The 26,086-nt window shown below is 41.9% G+C and overlaps 1 protein-coding gene across 2 annotated transcripts in view; it reads right to left on the reverse strand.

The window, feature by feature from the left end:
- Positions 1-26,086, reverse strand: part of CDC42BPG (CDC42 binding protein kinase gamma) — a 205,206-nt gene that overhangs the window by 101,261 nt on the left and 77,859 nt on the right. For both annotated transcript variants that reach the window (XM_030217950.1, XM_030217951.1), the window contains exons 4-9: positions 24,010-24,105; positions 19,518-19,666; positions 18,880-18,973; positions 16,390-16,590; positions 4,403-4,651; positions 3,675-3,754 (exon numbers count right to left, since the gene is read on the reverse strand). In XM_030217950.1, coding sequence (XP_030073810.1) covers positions 3,675-3,754; positions 4,403-4,651; positions 16,390-16,590; positions 18,880-18,973; positions 19,518-19,666; positions 24,010-24,105 — 869 coding nt within the window. The remainder of the gene's footprint in view (positions 1-3,674; positions 3,755-4,402; positions 4,652-16,389; positions 16,591-18,879; positions 18,974-19,517; positions 19,667-24,009; positions 24,106-26,086) is intronic.

Here is a 26,086-nt window from a genome sequence, read left to right on the forward strand (position 1 = left end):
AATTAAGGCAAAGTTTCGGACTTGTTGGGGTTGGGATTTGGGTGTCAATCCTTATACTCTAGACTTTAGAACACTGATTCATCGCATTCCTGCGGTTTCTGTTAGTACGGAGCTCCGTGAATGTCAATTTTGAGTGCTCCAGCTGGCCTATTTTACACAGGAATGCCTGTTCAAGGCCGGAGGTTTAGATACCCCCCATTTGTCCAAAATGTCATCAGGGTGTTAAATTCCTTTTATCGTGCCTTTTGGAGCTGAGTTAAAATCCAACACTTTTAACATCTCCCGTTATGCTTTTTGGGATCATTGTTGCATCGCTCTATTCCTACGTCACCAGTAGGTTTACTTTTGGACAGATATGAAGATTTTCATATACCAAACCGCTTGCAGACTCTTTTACTCCGGAAGGCAGAAGCATTGGGTAGACGAGTTATTTTGGGGGCGTGGCTCACTGCCAAAACCCCATCTTTTTGGCTTTGGAGGAATCGCTTTCAAGCTTTGGATGCTTCTAGAACAGAGACATACTAAATATTTATTCAAAAGGAAACAATTTCATTTGAAGACTTAGGATGCTTATATACAGTTCGGCCACACAGAGCCCGAAGTTTGATTCTTAATACATTTTGAGTTCTGTTAGGTTCCTGATATTGCTGGAATCTCACCTGCCACTTGGGGGAAAACTCTTAATGGCTACCTTAAAATTTTAGTATGGCTGGAGACCCCCCCCCCCCCCCCCAATATCATTTATATCCCCAAACTCCTCAAAATCCTTCATCTACTTTTGTACCTCTTTCCATTGTATGAGGTAATCATTAATCCTCCAGTAATTTTACCCCTCACTTCCCATCCCTCCATTTTAACACATATCACATTGGGGTATGATCTGACCAAGTTATCACGCTAGGTACAATTACCCCTTCCACTAATATCAATTCAACAATAGCTGGCATCAGCTTTCGGAAAAAATATGCATTCCCTCTCCTCCCCATAATGCACCCGCCAAATATCTGTTAACCTAAGAGTGGATAGTATAACCCTGAATTCATTCCTCTCACTCCTCTACTTTCCTGGCCTGCATTATCAAGCTCAGGTTTCAGGGTCAACTTACAATCCCGCCTCCTATTAATCTATCCTCTTGGAAACCCACGAAGTCCTTGGTAAGAATTCCTACCATTCATTAGGAGCACAGACATTCCCCAGTGTATATATAATATTGTTTACTATCAATTTGACAAATATACTGCCCTGCAATGGCAGAAGAAAGCAAGTCCATTCTGGCTGATTTGTGGGAAAATGGAAAAACGGTTTGCTTGGTTTATCTTCAATGAACTTACCACCTTTTGCCTCTGAAATATTAGGGATCCTGAAGGGGATATGCAGAAGTACAATATACATTATAATGGGACATACTTCCTAGATTTCAAATATGCACTTGAGCTATTTTTGAGCATAAGCTGACTTACTTCCTTCTGCCATTGTAGGGTAGTATATACGCCCCTCAATGACTCTTGATCTCCTAGGTATAAGACTCCCAGTACAGATCTAACAGACCAAGAGTCATTGAGGGGCGTCTTATACCTAGGAGGATTCCCACCCTTCCCCCAGTCTTGCAACCCCCTCCTATTAGAAGACAGTAGGATTGTGGAGAATTGTCTGTGGTGAAGATGGTGTTCATCTGTACTTTGAAAATGAGTTTCATGTACTAGTGTCACATCTGCTTTCAAGTAGCGCTTTGAAGAGCTGATGTTTCACTGGTATACTTGGAGGCATATTTTCAAAGCACTTAGCCTTCCTAAGTTCCATAGGTTTCTATGGAACTTTGGAAAGCTAAGTGCTTTGAAAATATGCCTCTTAGCCACTTAACATTAAGGGTGACAATTGTAAGCATACCCATAGTTCCTCCTCCTCCCCTCACAGCAATCGGTATCACCCCACACCTTGACCAATCCCACTCCATCTGACCCACCTCTTTTTCTCCCTCATACCCCTTCCTAACAGCTAGACCATCCCATATTTAGTGCCAAGCCAAAGTGAAGTTCTCATATACCAAGCCCACATTTTGCAACACAATTTTACCCTCGTCCCAACTCCCCCCCTTATTTCATCTTCTTTTCTGAGCCCAAACATAAGTCTCATAGCCCCACCCTGATACACTGCTATTCGTTAGCATGTACCACCTTCACACAACCAAGGTTCATATCTTGTATGCATATCAGTTACTGCAATCTCCAAACAGCTCTACTATGGTGCCATTTCAGGCCCATGTCTCTTACTGTACCTTTCAAAGGACTCAGATTGGAGCCTGTACCACCCGGGCCCTGCAGGACTAGTTGTTCCAACAAGTTCTCTGCTTCCACGATCCTCATGGCTCTGTAGATATTTCCACTCATAGTAAACATGAGGCCCATTGAAAACAAGAACTTTTTTTTCCAGATCCTCTAACTTCAACAATAGGTCCATATCGTTTTTGCTTTTTTTGTTTGTTTGTTTTTTGCAGTGTTTTGTTATCCTCATCACAATCTACTAGTTTATTTTCTGTGTCATCCACTCATTCCCCCCCCCCCCCCACCCAACTTCCGCAATCACCACTGCAATTCTGCCAAGTCTATTTCTTTCTTTATACTGGCCAGTTCAGGATTCTTGTTCTCCAAACCATGCCTTCATCTCTGTACAATTTGGCCACACTTCAGGCTCTGTGTGGAAATGGAAAACCTCATGAATAGAGGAGAGCTTGGTTTTTGTGTTTGTTTGGCAGAATGAAAAAAACAAAACTGAGACGACCCCTGTGAGTGGGAAGGATTGCATATGCTCAATACTTTACCATAATTGTGAGCTCTAGGACAGCTGTTCCATCCTGTGGCTGACTCAAACCTGCTTGGCGATGGAACATTGAGCAGATCCAAGCCAGAACTGGCAGAGAACTCACAGGAATTGTTTCTTACACAGAAGGATGATGCTTAATCTGAAAACTACCTCCCTTGAATTTAAACTGAACTCTTTTGGGATAGGTCCCAAGCTTGTGCCTGGCCTACCGTGATCTGTTTCACTAATAATTTTTGAAAGGGAGTTATGCACTAGTAGGCCTAAACTGGCAGTGCCAGGATGGACACCGATCAATCTCTATATTCAGCACCACTACTTCTATGGACAGCAGCACTGAACATACAGATTAAGTGCTGGTATTTAATTTAACTCTGTGACTATGCTCACTGAAAATCTGGTCTTTGTCAAATTACCATGGTAGTTACCTAGTGACACACTGGGAAGGTCTTATGATAGCAAAAATACACCCCACTTTACCACGGCCATAAGGTTGCCCCAAAGTCTGGCTCTGTCAGGAATGGATCCAGACTGTGGGGCAACCTTATTGCTGGCCATAGAGGATGCCCTGGGTCAATAAAGCAAACACTTCCTTTAAAGTATTCCATTTATTTGTCTTTTTCCACTCATGTCTAAGTGACAGTGAATCTAATTTCCTGAAGGACCCCTTTCTATTAATAACTATCAGCTAGAAATGTTGAGTAAAGGGGGGGGGAGGCTGCATTTTGCTAATTGTCATCAAAGCTTGCCCTGGCTTAGTATACAATTTGCTTAGCTAATGATGAATTGTGTAGCTGCAGCAGGAGGTCAGGAAGGAGAAAGCTTGCAAGTTTGTATTTTTATTATTTATCACTCACCATTCTGAAGTGAAAGTGAATCCCACGAAAGGCAATTGGCGGCCTGAGAAAGCACCATGGGAGAGTGGAGGAAGCGTCTCCTACAGAAACAGACAAACAAACCCCAAAACCCCATTGTTACTTGCTTACTGGGTGCCACAGATTTTTCATGAGAAAAAAAAAGTGCACAGAACCATGAGGTGCCTTTTTGCACTTATACTGCTGCTATGACAAAAAGAACTGGATCTGGACTGCCTGCCAATCTCTGCACTAGTTGCAGTAGGAAGTGCAGCTTGGTAAGGCCGCCGAGAGGGGAGGGGCAGGGGGGGGACAAACTTCCCCGGGCCCGGTGCCGCAGTCCCCTCCACCCACCCCCCCACCCCCCCTCTGGGCCGGGCCCCCCTGAATTAAAATCATAGCGCCTCACTTCGACCTCGCTCTGTATGAAAGAAGCGCAGCAGCGGCAGTCTGCAGATTGCCTCCCTTCGGGCCTTCCCTCCCTGTGTCTCGACCTGCGCTTCTTTCACACGGAGCGAGGTCGAGGTGAGGTGCTATGATTTGAATTCAGGGGGGCCCGGCGACGACGACCACCTTGGGGGGGGGGGGGGGGGGCCGGGGGCAGCCTTGCCCTGGGCCCGGCCCAGTCTCTCGGCGGCCCTGCAGCTTGGTGGTTCCACCCATGGTGCACATGCCAAGCCAATAACAAGACCTTCCATGGTACTATGCACAGTTCCACCAACATCACTTACATAGGTTTTTAGGGACTCATCATCCACATCAAAATTGGAGGTGTCTGTGGGGCTATTCACTTCAGGGATGTAAGGGGGTGTGCTCTTCCGGATATTGGCCCAATCTATGCCCTTGAAGAAGGGATGTTTTTTGAAATCCGTAATACCACCCTGGCCAAGCCGGTGATCCTTCCGGCAGATCAGTCGGCTAATCAGGTCCTTGGCCTCATCCGATATGTCAGTGACATCAGGTGGGAACTGCAGATGATCCTGCACAAACAGAATTTTATTGTTAAAATTTATCTGGTTAAGTCCTGCATATTTGAATTTCCCTCCCCATCAACCAGTTAACTTTTTAGGAGGAGTCTGAGGCATGCCAAGGATGTCATTTAACTAATTGGTCTGTCTGGAGAACAGATGAGTATATCCACTATCAAGATAATATCTCAGCCCTCCTCACTCTGCCCCTTCCTTATATGGGTAACATTGAGCCATTCAAACAGATTTCTTTTTCCATATACTACTTTCAGGTATTATATGGATAATGCACCTCCAGGGTAGCATTCTCAAGACATGCAAGCTCCCTGTTCTACATGCAGGACCCAAGAGGAAGGCAGAGCTCCAGAGTCTCAATGTGTGGATGAGATGATGACGCAGGGAAGAGGGATTTAGATTTGTTAGGAACTGGGGAAGGGGAGCCTATTACAAAAAGATGGGCTCCACCTTAACCGGGGTGGAATCAGGCTGCTAGCATTAACATTTAAAAAAGAGATAGAGCAGCTTTTAAACTAGAAACTGGGAGAAAGCAGACAGTCAATCAGGAGCACATGGTCTGGAGTAAGGCATCTTTGAAGGATGCTATTAAAGCAGAAAAAGCCAGGGCAATAAAGTTGTAATAAAAGCAAAAGGCAAGCCAGGTGCTTTTAAATAAAGAGCAGAGAAAAATGAAAGATTGCAATTTATCCCTGTCAACTGCTAAACAAATTGTAGACACAAACAAAAATCACACCCTAAAATGTCTACGTACAAATGTACTGCAGAAGCCAAAAATAAGATGGGAGAGTTAGAGCATAGAGCACTAAAAGAAGAGATAATAGGCATCTCAGATAACTGAGGGAAGAAGGATAACCAATGGGGACAATGATACCAGGGTATGAATTATGATGCAACGATAAAAGCAGAATTGAGTTATATATATATATATATATATATATATATATATATATATATATATATATATATTATACAGGAAATGGATTACAACATGGAATCATTATGGATAGAAATTGTGTGTGTGAATTGAAAGATAACAGTAGCGAGATATCTTAACGTCCAAATGACCGCTTCATGGAGCAACCGGTTCAAGAATAGACAAGAGGAGGAGTTATTTTAGATGTAATTCTTAGTGGAATACAAGACTTCAACTTGGTGCAGGAAGTAAAGGTTTTGGGGGTCACTTGGCGACAGGGATTATAACATAATCACATCTGTGGTATTAATTAGAGTGAAGATATTACAGAAATATACTGCATTAGCATTTAACTTTCTAAAAAGAGAGACTGACAGAATGAGAAAAATAGTTAAAAATCCAAAAAGAAGTAGCTGAAAAGGTTTGTTTATCTTTGGAGGGGCTTGATATACTGCCAGTCGCACTAAGGTGCTTTTAAGTGGTTTATAAATCACAAATTAAAGTTTAAAAGTAAAAGGAGATAGTGGGACAGGAAAAAGAGGTGATGTTGAGATAGACAAAATGTACTGATGAACCTATTAAGAATGGAATATAAAGCCACAGTGAGTTCAACTGGATGTTAGTTGGTAGTGAATTCCATAAAGGAGGACCAATGTAAGTAAAGGAGGTCTAGGGTATTGTATCAAGACAAAGCTGAGAATGTGAGGTAAGAAAGGACAGACAGCTGTGAAAATCAGTGTCCAAGGTGGGGTATAAAGAATGAGAAGATTACAGATATAGTCCCAAGCTTTAGAGAAGAGACCGTTGTGAACTGGGGTAAAACTCTTGAATTTGATGTGTTAAAAATACCATCTTGGAAGCCCAGACAAGAAGTATTCCACAAATTAAAAGGGGTAGGAAGGAAGGCCAACTGTCAACCAACATGAAGTGAAAAACTATTCTAGCCAAAGAAACATATTTCAAAGAATGGAAAAAGGGTACAAATGAAGAAAACAAAGCAGTATAAAGCACTGGCAAGTGAAATGCAAAACATTTATAAGGAAAGCAAAAAATGAAATTGAAAAAAATTTGCTGGAGGAAAAGACATCATTAGAAATGCATAGATGCTTCTTGTTAGAGCTTCAATTGAGCTCAGTAACAAGTGCATGAAAGACCCCTGATTGAGTAACTTACCAGCACTACCCAATGCACCAGTGAATGAGAGTAAAGATGGAGAATGTCCATTCCACATGGGCTTCAGCAGTTAGCCCCTATATGCTACAGGAGCTCAGGGAGACAGTGGCGGTGTGGAGGCAAAAATGGCAGTGGCCATGAGAGGTGGCTCGGCGGAGGAGTCAGAAGGAAAAGAGCCCCAGCAGAGAAAGTATGAGAAATATTAAAAAGTGGGCTGGGGAGCCAAAAAGTAAGCTGGCAGCAGCCAAGAATGAAATAAAAGCAGCAATCTCAGATATGTGGTAGGAAGTCAACAAGTGGGAGGAAGACTTGCAGATGCAGAGTAGCACATGGAGAAGCACACAACAGAGATTGCAGCATTAAGGCAGGACTGGACACAGTGGTAGCGGGAGCATGAGTTGCTGAATATTAAATTGGAAGACCTGGAGAACTGCTCTAGGTGAAACATTATTAGGATACGTGGAGGGGCATAATCGAACGGGACGCACAGGTTTTCCTGAGGCCGTCCTCGCAGGACGTCCTCGGGAAGGGGCAAGGAAACCCGTATTATCAAAACAAGATGGGCATCCATCTTTCGTTTCAATAACAGGGTCGGGGACGCCCAAAATCTTAACATTTAGGTCGACCTTAGAGATGGTCGTCCCTGGTTTTCAGCGATAATGAAAACCGAGGACGCCCATCTCAGAAATGACCAAATCCAAGCCATTTGGTCGTGGGAGGAGTCAGCATTCATAGTGCACTGGTCCCCCTCACATGTCAGAACACCAACCGGGCACTCTAGGGGTCACTGCAGCGGACTTCACAAATTGCTCCCAAGGTGCATAGCTCCCTTACCTTGGGTGCTGAGCCCCCCAAAACCCACTCCCCACAACTGTACAACACTACTATAGCCCTAAGGGGTGAAGGGGAGCACCTAGATGTGGGTACAGTGGGTTTTGAAGGGCTCACATTTACCACCACAAGTGTAACAGGTAGGGGAGGGGATGGGCCTGGGTCCACCTGCCTGAAGTGCACTGCACTCACTAAAACTGCTCCAGTGGACTTGCATACTGCTGTCAGGGAGCTGGGTATGACATTTGAGGCTGGCAAAAAATATTTTTAAAGGTTTTTTTTTTAAGGTGGGAGGGGGTTAGTGTCCACTGGGGGAGTAAGGGGAGGTCATCCCCGATTCCCTCTGGTGGTCTCGGGCACCTTTTTGAGGCTTGGTCGCAAGAAAAAATGGACCAAGTAAAGTCGGTCAAGTGTTCGTCAGGGACGTCCTTCTTTTTTCCATTATCGGCCGAGGACGCCCATATGTTAAGCATGACCCGGTCCCGCTTTTGCTATGCTTCCCACATGCCCCCGGGAACTTTGGTCGTCCCCGCAACGGAAAGCAGTTGAGGACACCCAAAATCGGCTTTCGATTTTGCCAATTTGGGCGACCCTGGGAGAAGGACGCCCATCTTCCGATGTGTGTCAAAGATGGGTGCCCTTCTCTTTCGAAAAATTAGCCTGATAGGCTCCCAAAGGCAGAACTGGTGGAATGGGACCACAGGTGGGCAGAGAAAGGAGTGGTGGGTATTGAGAGTGCACATCAGAGCCTGGGTCGCAAATGGGGAGGATAAACCCCAGGACATAGTGGCCCATTTGTTATCCATCAAAGTGAAATTAGCTCAGGCCAGAAAGGACAAGATCGTTAAATGAAAGGGCTGCAATGTGGAAATTTTTCAAAATTTGGCACCTGCTAACATTTAGTGAAGGAGAGACATGAGACGTTACCTGGTTTTTTAATAAGAATGACATCAGACATAAGTGATTATTCTTGTTTACCATCTTGTTTATGGTAAATGGAGTGGACCTGAAGGTCATGAGATTGGAGGAAGGCAGGGCTGCAGGTTCCCAATAAAGAATGGCTTTTGCCTAAAGAGCATACAGCATGGCAGAGAGCAGCAGCAAAAAGAAAAAAAAAAAAAAAAGACTGAAAAGACTTTCAGCCCCAGGGCAGAGATGGTTGGAGACTCAGGATGCAGAGTGATGTAGAAAAGGGTTATTTCTGAATAATAATGGACTGACATGAGAGACGGATTTGGAGAGAAGATAGCTGAATGGGGGATAGATTGGCGAGAAAGATGTGGTTGCTGGGGTGGGGGTAAGAATGTTGTGGCATGGAGAATTTATTGGATGCGGAGTGTGAACGGTGTGAACAAGGACGGAGGACGGGAGAAAGGACTAGGCTGTGAGGTTTTCTGTATATTGGTGGGTGTGGGGTGGAGGGGGGGGTGTCAGTTAATTCCTCCGATGGTGGACTGCAGGAAGGATGCAGCTATGGTATATGTGGATATCTGGGGGAGAGGGATCGAAAGGGGAAAGCAAGTCGGTTGCTTGGTGTGGAAAAAGTAGGAGGTAATAGGAATACTGGGAGGGGGAGGGGTGGCACAGCCTTAGTGGGGTACACTATGTGGGGGTAAGGTGGGGTCTGGATAAACAGGGATTGGATCTGAAAGTGGTTAAATGCCAAAGTTAAGAGATCGAATACTTAAGGAGGCTAAGAGACTGCAGGCAAATGTGCTGATATTTCAAGATTTTACATACGAGAGCCAAGGACATGAAAATGCTGTGGAATAAATATTTTTCCATATATTATTGCGCTGAGAACAATAATATATGGTGGGGAGGGGTTGGGATTTTTATTTTTATAAGTGGGAGGAGGACATTTGATCGCCAACAAGAGATCAAGGATGTTCAAGGGAGGTATCGGATTTGGTAAATATAGTAGGGATCTACGCTCATAATTTGGGTCAGGGAAAGTTTTATGATCAGCTGAGAGATATTATAGTGGGAGGGGATTTTAACTTGGTTTTAAATCATAGGGTGGAAAGAATGGGGACTGAAACCTCAGGGTCAGCCAGCCACAGAAAAATATTTAAACTATTTTTTGAAACCATTTTTTTTGGGGGGGTGGGGGAAGGGGAGATACGTGGTGATCATTTTGCCAAAGATTTCTCTTATTTTTCCAAGGTACATCAGACCTACTCCTGGATAGGTGGAGATAAAGATGTCTTTTGATTCAAGATGCATGCAAAAAGTTTTACATTCTTTCTTTATGAGTAATTTAGGACTAATGCAATTCACTTCTCTCTAGTGTTTATCTGAAAGACCTTAAGCCCAATTTTTTCGGTCATAGCTCCCCAGTTATGGAATAATCTTCCATTGTCTCTTTGCAAAGAACGTTCCCTTGCAACTTGACAGTTATTCCACGTGATTGATGCCTTACTTCAAAGCTCAACTTTGGCTAGATTGCAGAGGACTTTCTGTGGACTCACTATCTATGATTGCTCTTTACAATGTTGCAGTTCTTTTCCTTTTCTATTATTAATTGTAAACTGCTCAGGTGGCATTGGCGATGGGCAGTAAATCAAGAAATAAACTTGGAATCATAGAAGTACTCTCGCCAAGATGTCTGAGTCTGCCTGCCCCACACTACTGACACCCTGGTCAAGACTGGGATGGGGAAATTGAGGTATCAGGGATCCCCACTTCCCTGAGGATGCTTCCCCCTCTGAGAGCCTGGAGATAAATACTGGTTCAGTGCAGACCAGCCCAAAGGCCTCATTATCAATGTGCTCCCCTGCAGGCAGTGCATGGGATTCCAAAATAGGCTGGGATTCCCGAAGAGCCAGCACCGATGCCATGAATGCCATAGCCTCTTGTTGGACAAATAGGCACTCCATTTGCTCTTGCAGCATGGCCCTGAGCCACCCCTCGAAGGCTGCCATTGATGAAGGATGGGGCACAGGCCACAGTGGTGACATTCTTCAAAATCATCAGGGTAGTATCAGTGACCTGATCTTAGCTTGATGGAGGCAGTCACATTCCATCCAGTTCCCAGGAAGGTGAGCAGCCCTCACACTGAGGGGTGCTTTGAGGGAATCTATCTCTATGCCTTGCTTGAAGGAAGATAGATGCCTATGCTTCTTGGCTTTAACCTGATGCATGGCATTGCAATCCCTCGGCGTCGACAAAGATGATGATGAATCCTTTCTCACCCTCGGGAGGAGATCAGAGGATGCCTAATTCTGGCAGCCACCATCAACATTCAATGTTGAGGAAGGTAGAGGCAGCTCCAGGAGCCAAAAAGACCGATACCTCCAATGCCAAAGTTGATGGACTGGACTTCTTAGAAACATGACAGCAAATAAAGGCCACGTGGCCCATCTAGTCTGCCCAACCTCTGTAACCTTTAACTCTTCCTTTTCCTAAGCGATCCCATGTGCTTATTCCATGCCTTTTTAAATTCTGACACAGTCCTCAACTCCACACCGGGAGGTCATTCCATGCTTCCACCACCCTTTGCTCTTGCAGGAGTAGCCTAGTGGTTAGTGCAGTGGACTTTGATCCTGGGGAACTGAGTTTGATTCCCACTGCAGCTCCTTGTGACTCTGGGCAAGTCACTTAACCCTCCATTGCCCCTGGTACAAAATAAGTACCTGAATATATGTAAACCGCTTTGAATGTAGTTGCAAAAACCTCAGAAAGGCAGTATATCAAGTCCCATTTCCCTTTCCCCCTTTCCCTTTCTGTGAAGTAATACTTTCTTAGAATACTCGTAAGCCTATTCCTTCTTAACCTCATCGTATGCCCCCTCGTTCCACAGCTTTCATTTAGTTGAAAAAGGTTAACTTCCTGTACATTAATGCCCTTGAAATATTTAAACGTCTCTATCATATCTCCTCTCTCCCTCCTCTCTTCCAACATACACATATTGAGGTTCATAAGCCTGTCCCTATATTTTTTGTGTTCAAGACTGCTTACTAATTTTGTAGCTGCACTCTGGACCGACTCCATCCTGTTTATATCTTTTCGTAGGTGTGGTCTCAAGAACTGCACACAGTACTCTAAATGGGGCCTCACCAGAGACTTATACAATGGCACTATCACCTCCTTTTTCCTGCTGGTCATCCCTCTTTTTATGCACCCAAGCAACCTTCTGGCTTTGACTGTCGCTTTTTCTATCTGTTTGGAGGCTTTAAGGTCATCAGACACAATCACCCCCAAGTCCCGCTCTTCCTTTGTATACTGAAGAACTTCACCCCCTATACTGTACTGTTCCCTCGGATTCTTGCAACCCAAGTGCATGACCCTGCATTTTTTAAGCATTAAATCTTAGTTGCCAAATATAGGTCCATTCCTCCAGTTTCACTAGGTCCTTCCTCATGTCATTCACACCCTCCAGAGTGTCCACCCTGTTGCAGAGTTTGGCATCATCCACAAAGAGACAACCCTTACCAATTTATTCACTTAATTTCTCTCAACCTTTAATACCTCTTCTTGACATCTGTGAACAGAGTTTAAAAGAAGAGGGATTATGATTGGGCCCCAAGTGCTGCAGGCACCAATTATGGGTATCTGTGAGAGACATGGTCCTGCTGCACCAGGTACACTTCTTAAAACCACTGGGAATATTTTGGGGCATGGCAGGAAAAATAGCCGAGGCAAAATTAAAAGGCTCAATGGTGAAAAAATCCCCAACCACGTGTCCAAGGCCTAAGGGGGCCTAATGGACTGCAGAAAATGAAGGAAAACAAAAGGCCGAAAAACCTAAGTGTAAAAAAGGGGCGGGAGAGGAAGTACTGGCTCCACATGAGACACTTACTCCGAAACTAAAGAAATAACACCACACAACTGCGATGGAGAACATCAAGATGCAAGCTGTTGGGAGGAATAGTGCAATGCATTCACACTGCTCCACCGGGGGGGGGGGGGGGGGGGGAGAAGAAAAAAAAAGATGGAGCTGGTCTCGTGTGACATCAGCAGGTAGGAAGACATATGCATGTGCAAGAAGAATACTCCCAAATGCTTCTAGAAAGAACACTGGGGAGTGCTTAGTGTGCCAGGCTCCATCAAATGACATCACCCATCAGTAAGAATATGCTGATACTGCTTGTCCTCAGAGAAACATGAATCAATTGTTTACTCTTTCAAAAAGTACAATGATGAGGAAGCACACCACAACGTTGCTAAGCAGCACATTTAAAACAAAATAAGAGACTTTTTTTTTTTCCACTCAACACATAATTACGCTATGGAATTCTATTACTTGGCACCTCAATTTAAAGGCCACAATGGGGTGCTTAGTACTGATTCTATAATGGCATTTAAGCATGCCTAAGCTGTAAGAGAATACTAGCACAAACCTGCCTTGGTGCAACAAAAATTCAGGCACATCCACTTAAGATAGGTCAATGGCTGGGGTTAAACTGGTGCGTCTAGGCACACTGTGCGATAGGTGCAACCGATTGTATTCTATAAGCTGTACATGTCACTTGGCGACACATCCATGGCCCATCCATGCTCTGGCCACATGTATGCCCCCCTCTTGCAGTTACATGCATGTGCCAATTAAGTTGCCACTCACATGTGCAAAATGTATGTAACTGCACATACCTAGTTATAGAATTGCCCTTCACAAGTGACCGAGTTTTAAATGGGTTTGGCCAAATTCCTGGAGAAAAAGTCCATAAACTACTATTAGATCAGGGGAAAGCCACTGCATATCCCTGAGGGTTGATAGCATGGATTTTGCTACTTTTTGGGATCCTGTCAGTTACTTGTGACTTTGATTGGCCACTGTTGGAGACAGGATACTGGGCTTGATAGACTTTTTGTTTGACCCAATATGGCACTTTTTAATCAGCCTCAGAGTTACTGGTAAAATTAGTGAGTTGTCCTGGTTGCTCAATGATAGCATTGTGTTCTGTCATGTGGCTGGTGCCCAGTAGATTCCTAGATTGGGTCTTTTTATCCTAGGTTGGCCAAGGCTGGGGATGCTGCACAGGCAAAGTACACAGTCTCTGCTAGGAGGAGAGAATGGACAGTCATGATCATTGATAAGGTCAATACCTGGTGGCTAGATTTAGAGCCCATGATATGGGTTCTTGTTTATGGCTCCAAGCAACAGGGCCATTGTTGCAATGACCAGCCTAGGAACAATGGGAGGAAGGGATGGTCTATTAAAACAAGTTGAAAAGCCCTCACAGTGTAGCATTATGGTGTGTTTCCCTTTCACTTCATTCATAGATTTAGGCATGCCTGTGCTTGAAACAACCATTATAAAGTGTCTCAATAAGGGGATGTGTGGGTTGGTATGAATATTTGGTAGAGGGTATGAGTAGTGACTGACAGCGTATGCGACATTACATGGAGTGATTTTAGCTGTTTATCAGTGGGGGTAAAAGTGTTTGGCAATGTGTGCTAATCTGCGTTGGGCAGGGTGTTGAGTGTGTGAGTGTGTGTGTGTGTGTGAGAGAGAGAGAGAGAGGGGGTGGTGTAGGCTTCTTTCTCCTGTCTTCTTGCACTCATTCTGTCCCTCTCACCCTCTTGAACTCATGCCCCTCTCCACTCTGCCACCCTCCCTCCACTCTCTACCTTTCCCCTGCCACCCCTTTGCTGTCTCCCCATCTCCTTTCTGCCACTCCTCTCTGCACTCGCCCCATTACTTTTCTGCCATTCCTCTCTGCACTTTCCCCATCCCTTTTTTCTTCCACTCTCTTGTAATGGGGGTACATCTCATCGGGGTGTGTACATGTTGGCACCATATGCTGGGAGGCAATATATGTGGCTGTGGGCAAGTAGGTCTTTCCCTTGCACTTCTCCATCTCCCTGCACTCATTCCATTTCCTGCTCACCCTCTTGCACTATTCCCTCTCCTTAACCTTTGTCAATCTTCTTCCTTTTCTGCCACCTACCTCTCCTTCCCCTGCCACCCAACTTCCACTCCCTGTACTTTCCCCGCTAGCCCCTTCCAATCCTTCCCCCCACCCACTCTGCTCTTCCCGTTTCTTGCACTTCCCCTGCCCCTTTTCCTTTACATTCTGCCCACCAACCCTCCGCTCTCCCTTTCTCTTCTCTAGCCCGACTTCTTTTCTTCTACCTGGACGCCCTCATTTCTCTCAATGGAGGAGGGTGAACCACAGGGATTTGTACTAGGACCGGTGCTATTTAACATATTTATAAATGATATGGAAACCGGAATGATGCGTGAAGTGATTAAATTTGCAGATGATATAAAAATATTCAAGGTTGTTAAAACACATGCAGACTGCAAAATATTGCAGGAAGACCTTAGGAAATTAGAAATGGCAGATAAAATTTAATGTGGACAAATGCAAGATGATGTACATTGGAAAGAATAATCCAAAAGTTACCTGATGCTAAGGTCCACCTTGGGGGTCAGCACTCAAGAAAAAGATCTAGGTGTCATTGTAGATAATACACTGAAATTTTCTGCTTGGTGTGTGGCAGCATCCAAAAAAGCAAACAAGATACTACGAATTATTAGGAAAGGGACAGTGAATAAGAATGAAAATACTATAATGCCTTTGCACCTTGAGTATTGCATTCAGTTCTGGTTGCCGTATCTCAAAAAAGATATAGTGGAATTAGAAAAGGTTCAAAGAAGAATGACCAAAATGATAAAGGAGATAAAACTCCTCTCGTATGAGGAAAGGCTAAAGAGGTTAGGGATCTTAAGCATGGAAAAGAGATGGATGAGGGCAGATATGATTGAGGTCTACAAATCCTGAGTGGTGTAGAACGAGTAGAGGTAAATTGATTTTTTACTCGTTCCAAAAGTACAAAGACTAAGGGACACTAGAGGAAGTTAAATGGAAATACTTTTAAAGCAAATAGGAGGAAATATTTTTTCACTCAAAAGAATAATTAAGCTCTGGAATTCTTTGCCAGAGGATGTGGTAACAGCGGTTAGTGTATCTGGGTTTAAAAAGGTTTGGACAAATTCCTAGAGGAAAAGTCCATAGTCTGCTATTGAGGCAGACATGGGGAAGCAACTGCTTACTCCAGGATTAGTAGCATGGAATGTTACTGCTAATTGGGTTTCTGCCAGGCACTTGTGATCTGGCTTGGCCACTGTTTGTAAACAGGATAGTGGGCTAGACGGACCATTGGTCTGACCCAGTATGGTTACTCTTATTTTTCTTATGTTATCTGAAGCTTAGCCAGTGTTTGCCAGTGGGACCTGGGGACAGCATGGCTCTCATTCCTCTGCTGGTGGGACCTGGGGACTTCCACCAGCTCTTCGCCATGGCTCCCTCCTCTCTGCTGGTGGGATTTGACATTCCTGATGGCTCTTCATCACGGCTCTGTCTCTTCTCTGCCAGAGGGAGCTGGTGAATCCCAGCGACAGTTCCCTGTGGCTCTTCCTCCTCTCTGCCTGCAGCAGCGTGATACCACAAGTATCTGTTTTTTTATGCATACACAAACAGATGTGTACAGATGGACAGACCAATAGAGAGACTGACAGATGAACCCCCATCAATAGGTTCTAATCAAAATGTGCCTGAAAATAGAGGGAAAATAGCCACTTAATTGTAAATAAAGGCTCATGGTTCCAACTGAGCTGGATAAAATAAGAGAAAGGAAAAATATAAATGTACTACAGATCCAAAAAAATTACATTTGTAGAGTGCTGTATGCGATTAATCATTCTGTGAACTTCCCATCTGTAGGTCAGCAATATCTGTGAACAGAAATGGTGACCCAATTCCCTACAGGCAACTACTGCTAGAGCTTTAGCATCCAGTTCCTCAGTATTTTTATTTCATTATATAACAAGAAACGATTGACTGCATTCAACTCCTGAAACAATTACCTCATGGTTCATGATTTTTCCATAAGTCTCCACCAGTGACTCAGCGTAGAAGGGGGTCTCACCAAACAGGAGCTCATACATGCAGACCCCCAAGGACCACCAATCGCACTCTGTCCCATACTTCCCCTTTCCATCCTCCATAGCCTGCAGGATTTCTGGAGAGATGTAGTCTGGGGTCCCCACAGCTACAGAAGACTCCACCTGAGAAAAAACAGAGGGGAAAGGGGTGAAACACATGCAACATTAGTGGTGGTGACACTGCCCCATTCCTTGTGTTTTATTGGGGACTATCACTCTAGCCGATACCAATCTACCCTAAATTCCAAGCCTGGCCTAGCCAAACCGCTTCCCCACTCTTAATATTGGCCCAATTCCACAGTTCCACCTTCTCTAGATCTCCCTACTGACACTGACCCAGCCACATACCCCCTAATCCAAATGCTCCTATTGATACTGGTGCACAACGCATGCATCTCCAAAGTCAATCCAATGGCATGCTTCTTCATTATCCATTCAAACATTACTGCAAAAACAGTCCCACTACATACACTGCTCAGATCCCCACTGTTCACACTGGTTCAGCCCCACAAGCCCTAGATCTCATCGCTTACACCAAGTGCTGGATCCAACTATTTCTATATTTCATATGAGTAAAGTGGTGTGGGGGCCGTGTTAGTCAAGGTAATAAATAGAACTAAATAGAAAAGAAAATAAGATGATACCTTTTTTATTGGACTAACTTAATATATCTTTCAAAGGTATTATTTCCGATCTGAAGAAGAAGGGTTACCTTCAAAAGCTCCAAATGGTGGAACTCAATACCAATGATCACAAGACGCATTACGAACTATCTTTAATTTAGAAAAGAACTGAAAATATACCTATTTAAAAAATTCTATAATCAAAAAAACTTAGCTATCAATGTCCATTTTCTCCTATATGTTTTAAATATAATACTATCTAATTTCATGGCATGTCCCCTAGTCTATATTTTTTGAAAGAGTAAACAATTGAACCACGTTAACCTCTTTCACTCCATTCAAGGTTCTGTACAAGTCTATCATATCCCCTTTTAACTTTCTCTTCATCTCTATCATATCTTCCTTTAACCTTCTCTTCTCCAAACTGAAAAGCCCTCTTTAACCTTTCCTCATAGGAGTTCCATCCTCTTAATCGTTTTGGTCACCCTTCTTTGTACCTTTTCTAATTGCACTATATCTTGTTTTGCTGTGTTTTTAATTTCAAAATGAATGCACATCCCTGTTCAAAAATTTAGCAAAATCAACCAAACACAAGGGATAGAAATGCTTTCTTTGACAGTGAAAGAAACATAGGCCTACTCAAGTTTAATTTATTCCACATCTCCATAGCCAAGGGGAGCTTTATAGTAAATCTTTTAGACTAAAATCTGAATTAACTCCTCCAAATTCCTTCTTCTCCAGAACCATTTAATAAAAAAATGTAATTATTCGCCTTTTCAGAACAAGCCTATATACGAGTAGTTCCCAAACCTGGTCCTGGAGGCATCCCCAGTCAGTCAGGGTTTCAGGATATCCTGGGGTTCTTTCAGGACCAGGTTTGGGAACCGCTGCTGTACACAGTAAGGTACAAACACAAAAGTTGTACACACAGCAAAATGTCCGACATTAAAAAAAAAACCCCATAAAACATAGCAAATAGAGCTCAACCATTAAAAAAAAAAAAGGTATCCTTTGTTCAGATCTACCTCACGTGTTGGTTGTTTGTACATTTTTTCACTGATACAACTGCCCAGTTCTGAAAAAGAAAATAGGCAAGAAAGCCTACTCTACCAGTATCTGTTCCTTAATTCTGGCCCTTCTTTTACTCCAAATATATTTACACACCATTTTATTTATCATACCTGACCAGGAACCTGAATGGGGAGAGTGGATAACAAAACCAATTTTGAAAGGATAACTATCACTATGGCCAGATGCATTTCATCCAGGTGAAAGAGAGGGTACCCATCTTTCTAGATTCTTTCTAATTTGAACCCTAAATCTGTTTCAGATCAGAGGGAATTACTATTCCAATATATGTTATATCCTCTAATCAAAGACACAATGTTCAGTCCCTTTCTAGCCTCACAAAGTCCCATTGTTTTATCTTTATTAGCTTTAAATCCAGATATAGCTGAGAAAACCAAAATTTCATGCAGTAATGTGGGTATTCAGTCTTTTGGATCTTTTGTGTAAGAGCAATTTTCTGGTAACCATCTCCAACGTTACTGAAACAAAATTGCACATCTTTATCTGACTTACTCTCCTTCTCAAACACCAGATAAACATTTCTGAGATCCCACTGTAGACATTAGCCATCCCTGCAATCCCACATTTCACACCAGTTTAGCCAATAATCACTGATTGCACATGCTGCTCTCAGGATGAATGATCATTGTCAGTCAAATTTTCACTCTGCTGGAAGGCACACAATCTTTAACCAGGTTTTTCCGGGCAGTGTTAAACTTACTGTTCCATCATCCCTGAGCCTCAGGCAGGACCCAAAGTCAGCCAGTCGGATGTGTCCATTCATATCGATGACAACGTTGTCCGGCTTAATATCCCTAAGAATCAGAAAAAAAGAAAGGGAAAAAAAGGAGAGATTAAAGGGAAAGTAGCAGTTACTACTCTTCCTATTTGGATGCTCCCAGCACCGGCCCAAGGGTATCTGACACCTTAGACCAACCTTCAGCTATGTGCTCCCCAGGGGTATCTCAAGACCCTACTCCACACCACCCCACCCTTCCATAGCCATCCATCAAGGTGTCCAGCACCTCATTTCTCCTTCCCTAGCACCCTCAAAGGTATCCAGAAGCCTCTCTTTCCTTTTCTCAGCCACCACCGCTATCTACTTTCATCCTCCATCCTCTGCTGCAAAAACTAAAGTCAGCGCAGCACAGGGTCTTGAGCACAGGCCTATACTTAAGATGTGTTGCATCCTATCCTCTCTAATGCAAACTTTATGCCAAATGAACAGAAAGCTCTCCTGCTGCACAGGTACTGCATCACACCCCCAAATTCTGCTACCCTAGATGGATGTCCAGTCCACCTAGTGCTAGGACTGTCCTGATGCTTCCTGTAATCTTTGCCTCCCCCTCCCTTACTTACCTGTGCACATACTTGAGCTGGTGAATAGAGTGAATGGCAAGGACCATCTCTGCCAGGTAAAATCTGGCCATATCCTCTGGGAGCCGGTCCTCTAACTTGCTCAGTAAGGTCAAGAGGTCGCCACCCACGTAATAATCCATCACCAGATACTGAGGAGGAAAGAATTGAGTAGAAAGAGTCACTAGCATAAACACCAAATATTTTCCCTGTAAGTCTGTAGTTCTGGGGCAGCAAGTTCCATGCTTCATAGCTACAGAAAAAACACAGGAATGAAGTACTTCTGTATCTTAGTTACTGCTCCCACCTTCCCCTGCAGCCTATCCAATAGACTATTGGATAGGCTGCAGGGGAGGTTGGAGTTGCTGTAGCCTTAGCAGCTGCCAAATGAGGAAGGCGAGTGCAGCCAAGAAGGTTAGATTGAGAACAGGAGATGGCATGAGCCTAATCTAGCTCATTATGGGGGCTGAAGCCAGTAAGGTGGAGCTTGCCGCCATTTTAGTTCACCCAAAAGAATGGAAAATGCAATTGAAAACAATAGTAAAAGCTTATTAAAAAATAATTGACTACCTATGATTGATAACCTTTAGATTGTAAGCTCCTTTGAGCAGGGACTGTCCTTCTTTGTTAAATTGTACAGCGCTGCGTAACCCTAGCAGCGCTTTAGAAATGTTAAGTAGTAGTAGTACCTATGCGTGGTCCATCTGTAAAAAGTCTAAAGCTGTTCCAGTTGGATAGGCAGTGACATAAAAAGTGGGAGAATAAGGGAATTTTTTGGGCAGCTTTTTTATTTATTTGAAAGCTTCCACAGATATGAAATAAAATTGAATATCACGAAAACAGCTTAAAAATTATTGTAGCTGGTAGAAACAGCAGTAATAAACTCTGTATTTTTTGTTCATTCTTATACACTGTTCTACAGGATGGCCAAGTCTCAGTGAGGATATCCTGTTTCCTGATGGGTTCATGTTAACTGTTGTTGTACTCTGCTTTGGGATGCCTGGTGTTATAAAGATGGAATATATTGAAATTAAATGGAAGTAAAATTAAACTCTCCTTTCATTGGGGCACAAGGAATCATATCTTCATCTCATCTCTTTTGTAAACATTTAAATTTTAGATACACAAATGGATTACTGTTTTGAGTATGTTTCAGGGACAAGTCAAAATAATAAAAATAAATATTTGGTTTCATGCAGATTTTTCATTTCTCAAAACATAACTAAATATATAAGCCCCTTATGCAGTACATTTGATTTCTCACATTTTGTTCTTGTGGTGACTTATAATGTGCCAAAACTGAATTCTCTTATCTCTTCTATTTGGTTGATAATAAAAGGAGCTCATTGTGAACACTATCTACCCTAAAAGGTTGTTTTGTGGCTGCACATGAGGCATTGTGATATTGAATAAATAAGTGTATGTTTTTGTCCCTAGTCATGCATCCAAGTTTATATAATCCTTTCAAGAAAGCCAGTTAATTGTTTAACTTATTAGTGGAACATAACCACAGAGGCATAGTATGGTTGCATTTTCAATTTGGCAATACAAGGGCCCAGCTAAGGAACAGGTTATTTTGAGTTAGTCTTCACTGGACCAAACTTGCTTTCCTTGTGCCATCACCATCCAGTTGGATAAGCACCATCCAGTTGGATAGGCAGTGCCTTAAACGATGGAGGACAAATGATTTTTGTAAAATTTACATTTATATCCCACATTATCCCAAGCAAACTCAGGTTCAATGTGGCTTACATTTGAAAATACAGTGAGACAGAATAATAGAGCAGGTCAATGGATATGTCTGAAACATAAGATTACCATATATACCCATTTGGGCATTTAAGAAAGTCTGTCCTTTAATGATGCCACATGTTCAGAAATCATAGACATAAGTAAAGAGAGTTATTCAAACATTATCACGTGCATACATCAGAACAGACATTCATACACATATTGCAAAACTAAACAACTTCTACAGCACAGAAGTTTATTCCAAATTGTTTGACCACCCTTAGGTTTCGGTTTTGGGTTTAACAAGCAATACACCATGTGCATGTAAGGTCAGGATAAATGAATTAAAACAATCAAAGTTTAAAGCAAATGCCCATAATATGTAATACTTGGTTGCAATATTGAAACAGTGATGGAATATTCACATAGCAGGCAGCCAATAGATTTGTTTTCCACTGAACATAATTAACTTTGTATGAACTTGGAGGCAAACAGTGTGTTGCTGGCTACTGCATTTTGGTGGTGTATTGTTTGCCTTCAAAATAAAATCACACTCATCTATATACAAACACACAGCTGGGAGACAAAGATTTTTTTAAATGCCTTTTACAACTACACAGACTTGAAAAAGAAATTAATATATACAACAGAATTGGACATTGTTGGCACATTTAGACAACTTTGGACAGAACTTCTGCATAAAGGAAGCTCTTCCCTCATTATTCAATACCTGTCTTTCAAATAGTAGTAATAAAAATTAAGTGCATTTTTATAATATACCACTGCATTCCACAAACAAAAGGAGCAAGTTTTCACATACCATCTTTTTCTTTTGATGTACGCACAGCTGCATTCTCACAAAAGATTTCTTCACTGTTAGTTTCTCTTCCTCTATCAACTGCTTGTTTGGCTTCCTCGACTGCTTTATCTTCTCAGACCAGCAATCAGTCTGGTTCTACTTTTTCTTCTTCTATTTCTTATTTTCTACTACTTTCAATGTTTTCGTTTAAATTGCATCTTTCCTGCACCAGGTCTAATTTGTTCACTAGATCCTATTCCCCCTAGTTGGCATTCTTATTGGTATTCTACTCTCTGTTATGATCTTCTGTTCTCAGTTCTTGATATGTTGAATAATAGTTTGTTTTCAGGTACAGTTCCATCTGAAAAAAAAGCAATCTTAACCCCAGTGACCCTATTAACTATCATCCTATCTTGAATTTATGTTTTCTTTCTAAACTGCTTGAAAGAGTTGGTGTATTCTCATCTCTATCCTTTTTCTGAAGATACTCTTTCATCCCCGCCAAGCAGGGTTCCACCATTTTCATGATACTGAATCAGTTTTGACCTCTCTGGTTAGTTACCTTCATGCCTCTTTTGATAAAAACATTTCTCTTACCTCGTTATATCTTTCAGTGGCTTCTGACGTTGTAGATCATTCTCTTCTCCTTAGGCATCTTTCAGATATTGGTATTTCCGGCACTGCTTTGGCTTGGTTCTCATCTTTTCTTTCAGGAAGTTCCCCAGGGTTCAGTTCTATCTCCTCTTCTCTTAACATTTTTCTCAGTCCACTTGCTTTTCTTCTTCAAGAACTTAATATCAATTTTTATATTTATGCAGACAGCATTCTTTTGGTTTTCCATTTTTCTCCACATCAAATCGATCTTACTCATGTCTAATCCTGCCTTAGCTCAATTTAGTCCTGGCTTACTGCTCATAGACTCATTTTAAATCCTGAAAAGACTATTGCTTGTTGAATTACTGGCTCTCTTTTGACTCCTACAATTCCTCTTTTTATCTTCAATCAAGTTGTGCAACCTGTCCAAGCCTTTCAATATTTGGGCATTATTTTGGATTCACAATTATCCTTTGCTCAACATATTTCTTCTGTTCTTAAGTCGGGTTTTTGTTTTCTTCGCAGGCTCCGTTCTATTTGCTTTTATTTTAACTTTGCTTCTTTACATACTCTGGTGCACGATTTTATTATTTCTAAACTAGACTATTGTAATTCTATCTTTGCAGGTCTTCCTAATTCTCAATTAAAAAGACTTAGGATGCTTCATAACTCTGTTGCTCATTTTCTCTGTAAAGCAAAGTATTTTGATCATGTTACTCCTTTGTTTTTTTGGTCTTCACTGGTTGCCTTTTCCTTATAGGTTTTTTTTAAGATTCTTTGTTTGGTTTACAAAACTCATCACAGTGGTCTTCCTCCTTCTCTTTCCTCTTTGATTATTCCTTATACGCCCTCTAGATTTTTACATTCCCTTGATTCCCATTGTTTAGTTCTTCCTTCTTGAATCTACACAGCATACTGCTTTTAATTTTCTTGGCCCAAAGCTCTACAATGACCTACCCCCTTTTATCAGCTCTGAACAGCATTTATGAAATTTAAATCTCTACTCCAATCTTATTATTTCTCTGTTGCTTTTGGAACATCTCAGCAGTGATTTTTCTCTTGACTAGGGTTCAAATGTTAATTAATTGTAAGTACTGAATGCTTTGGTTTGGTTCTTATCTTTCCTGTCATTATGGAATTTCTTTTTCTGTGCTTTTTTTTATTTTTGGAATTTTTTTTAGCTTTTTTTGTGAACTGCCCTGACCTGTTTATTCAGAAAGGGTGGTATAGCAAATTTTAATAAATGTAAAAATAATGGCCTCTAGCACCCATGTTTACGTTTGAGAATCAGGGCCAGAGTGAGACAGACAAACAGATTAGCAAATCACAGTCTTTCCCCCTGAAAATGGAGAAACAAATCTTGCTTCTTACCAGGTATGAGTCATCCTGGAAGGCATAATGCAGGGTGGTCATCCACTGGCCATCTCCTTTCACCAGGGCATCCCGCTCCTCTCGGAAACAGGCTGTCTGCAAATAGGCCAAGACATGATAGATAGAAATTAGATTACCTAATTTTACTGACTTCAGGTCATTTACATACCATTGCTTAAAAGTCAACCATTATTCCATGGCCAAAGTATAAAATTAAAACAAGCTGCATTTTTTTAGGGACACATTTCCTGGAATTTTATTTATTTTTACTTCTCTCACCCAAGTCTCGATCAGTGCAACAGTAGCACAGGAAGATCCAGTCTTTGGCTTTAGTGGAACAATTTTCAAAACCACATGGGCACGTTAAAAAACAAACAAACAAACCCCAAAGTCAGATATTTTTACCTGTGAACTTTGCACCATTTTTCAAAGGAAAAATACATGCAAACTTTTCCTTTGAAAGGGAAATTGAGATTGAGTGGTGGTAGACTTAGGAGTAATGTCAATAAGTTCTTTTTCACAGAGAGGGTGGTTGATGCCTGGAAGACACTCCCGAGGGAGGTGGTGGAGAAAAAAAAAACAGTGACAGAATTCAAAAAGGCATGGGATGAACACAAGATGATTTCTAATTAGAAAATGAATGGTATGAAAAACACCAAAAATTAATGGTTGTATGTTCGGTTACATGTCAAGTGGTGCTTAGATGGTGACTCTGGCTATGAAGAACTAAGGGTGGTGCTGGGCAAGCTTGTACTGACTGGTTCTGGGTTCTGTATATGGCAATCCAGTTTAGGATGGGCTGGAAGGGACTTTGACGGAAACTGCAGTAATTTGGAATGTGAGGACAGTGTCGGACAGATTTTTATGGTCTGTGTCCCACAAATGACAAGACAGATTTGGATAGGCTCGAGCGAGCTTCGACGGCAATTTCAGTAGCTGGAACCTAAGGACAGGTCCAAGCGGACTTCTACGGTCTATGTCCCAGAAATGCCAAAGAGACACAATGATCAAGTATTTTATATCACATTCATTGCTGGTTTAATCATGATTTGATAATGAGTGTGACTGTTGGGCAAACTGGATGGACCGTTCAGGTCTTTATCTGCTGTCATTTACTATGTTATTATAAAAGTATGCATGGATAAAACAGCTTTTGGAAATTGCTGCCCTTGTGAACTACTACAATGCCTGCATGGGATCTAATGAATGCTTGTTATGTACCAGTGACACATTTGCATGTGGGCAGGGAAACTATGATGAGCAAAGCAGCCCCTTCACCTACTCAGACTCATAACTGAATGAGAATTTCAAAATATTTTGTAAATAGGGTTAACTTCTCAGAAACAACATATCAGGGAAGGGATCTTTAAAAAGATTACCTTCCAACTGACTTATCTTTAAAAAAATTAATAAGTTGTGCAATGGTCCTGTTACATTGTTTTTGGTGTTTGGATTACATTTTCCATAATGTCAGATTGTTTTCAGTGATTATGGGAAAAGCAGGGAGAGACTTTGCAGAGCTGTAAAACCAGTAAAACAAAACAAATGCAGAAATCCAAATATTAACAACTGTACTGATTTTAGAGCATTCTAAATTCCAAATCTAACGCCATGTTTTATTCACACCCACATAAATTAAAATAAAAAAGCAGCACACATTGTTGCATTTGCCAAATGTAACATGTGCTCTTTGCCATTTTAATGTACTAAAAGAACTGATGAGCTGAAAAATCACACAGATTGCTTCATTTACAATACAGTAGTGGGAGTAATTTTTTTTTTTTTTTTTTGCAAAACAACTACACCACCCAAGATATAGTTAAGGGATAGGGGGTTTTTGGCAATAAACTCTGACTTTGATTTTATGCAAATCGTATGGCAAACACAAAGCAATTCTTATTTCCATATTATTTAAAGGAGTTGGCACCAAAAGAAGAACTTTGCACAGTGCTGTAAGTCCCTCAAAATTTACTGAATAGGCCCCTTCATTTCTACATTTTATATTTAAGTTTACAATTCAAGTTAATATATTTGGTTAGAAATATAGCACAAGATAAACAAACATAAAATATAAAAA

The sequence above is a fragment of the Microcaecilia unicolor genome, chromosome 11, assembly GCF_901765095.1.
Source record: "Microcaecilia unicolor chromosome 11, aMicUni1.1, whole genome shotgun sequence".
NCBI classification, from domain to species: domain Eukaryota; kingdom Metazoa; phylum Chordata; class Amphibia; order Gymnophiona; family Siphonopidae; genus Microcaecilia; species Microcaecilia unicolor.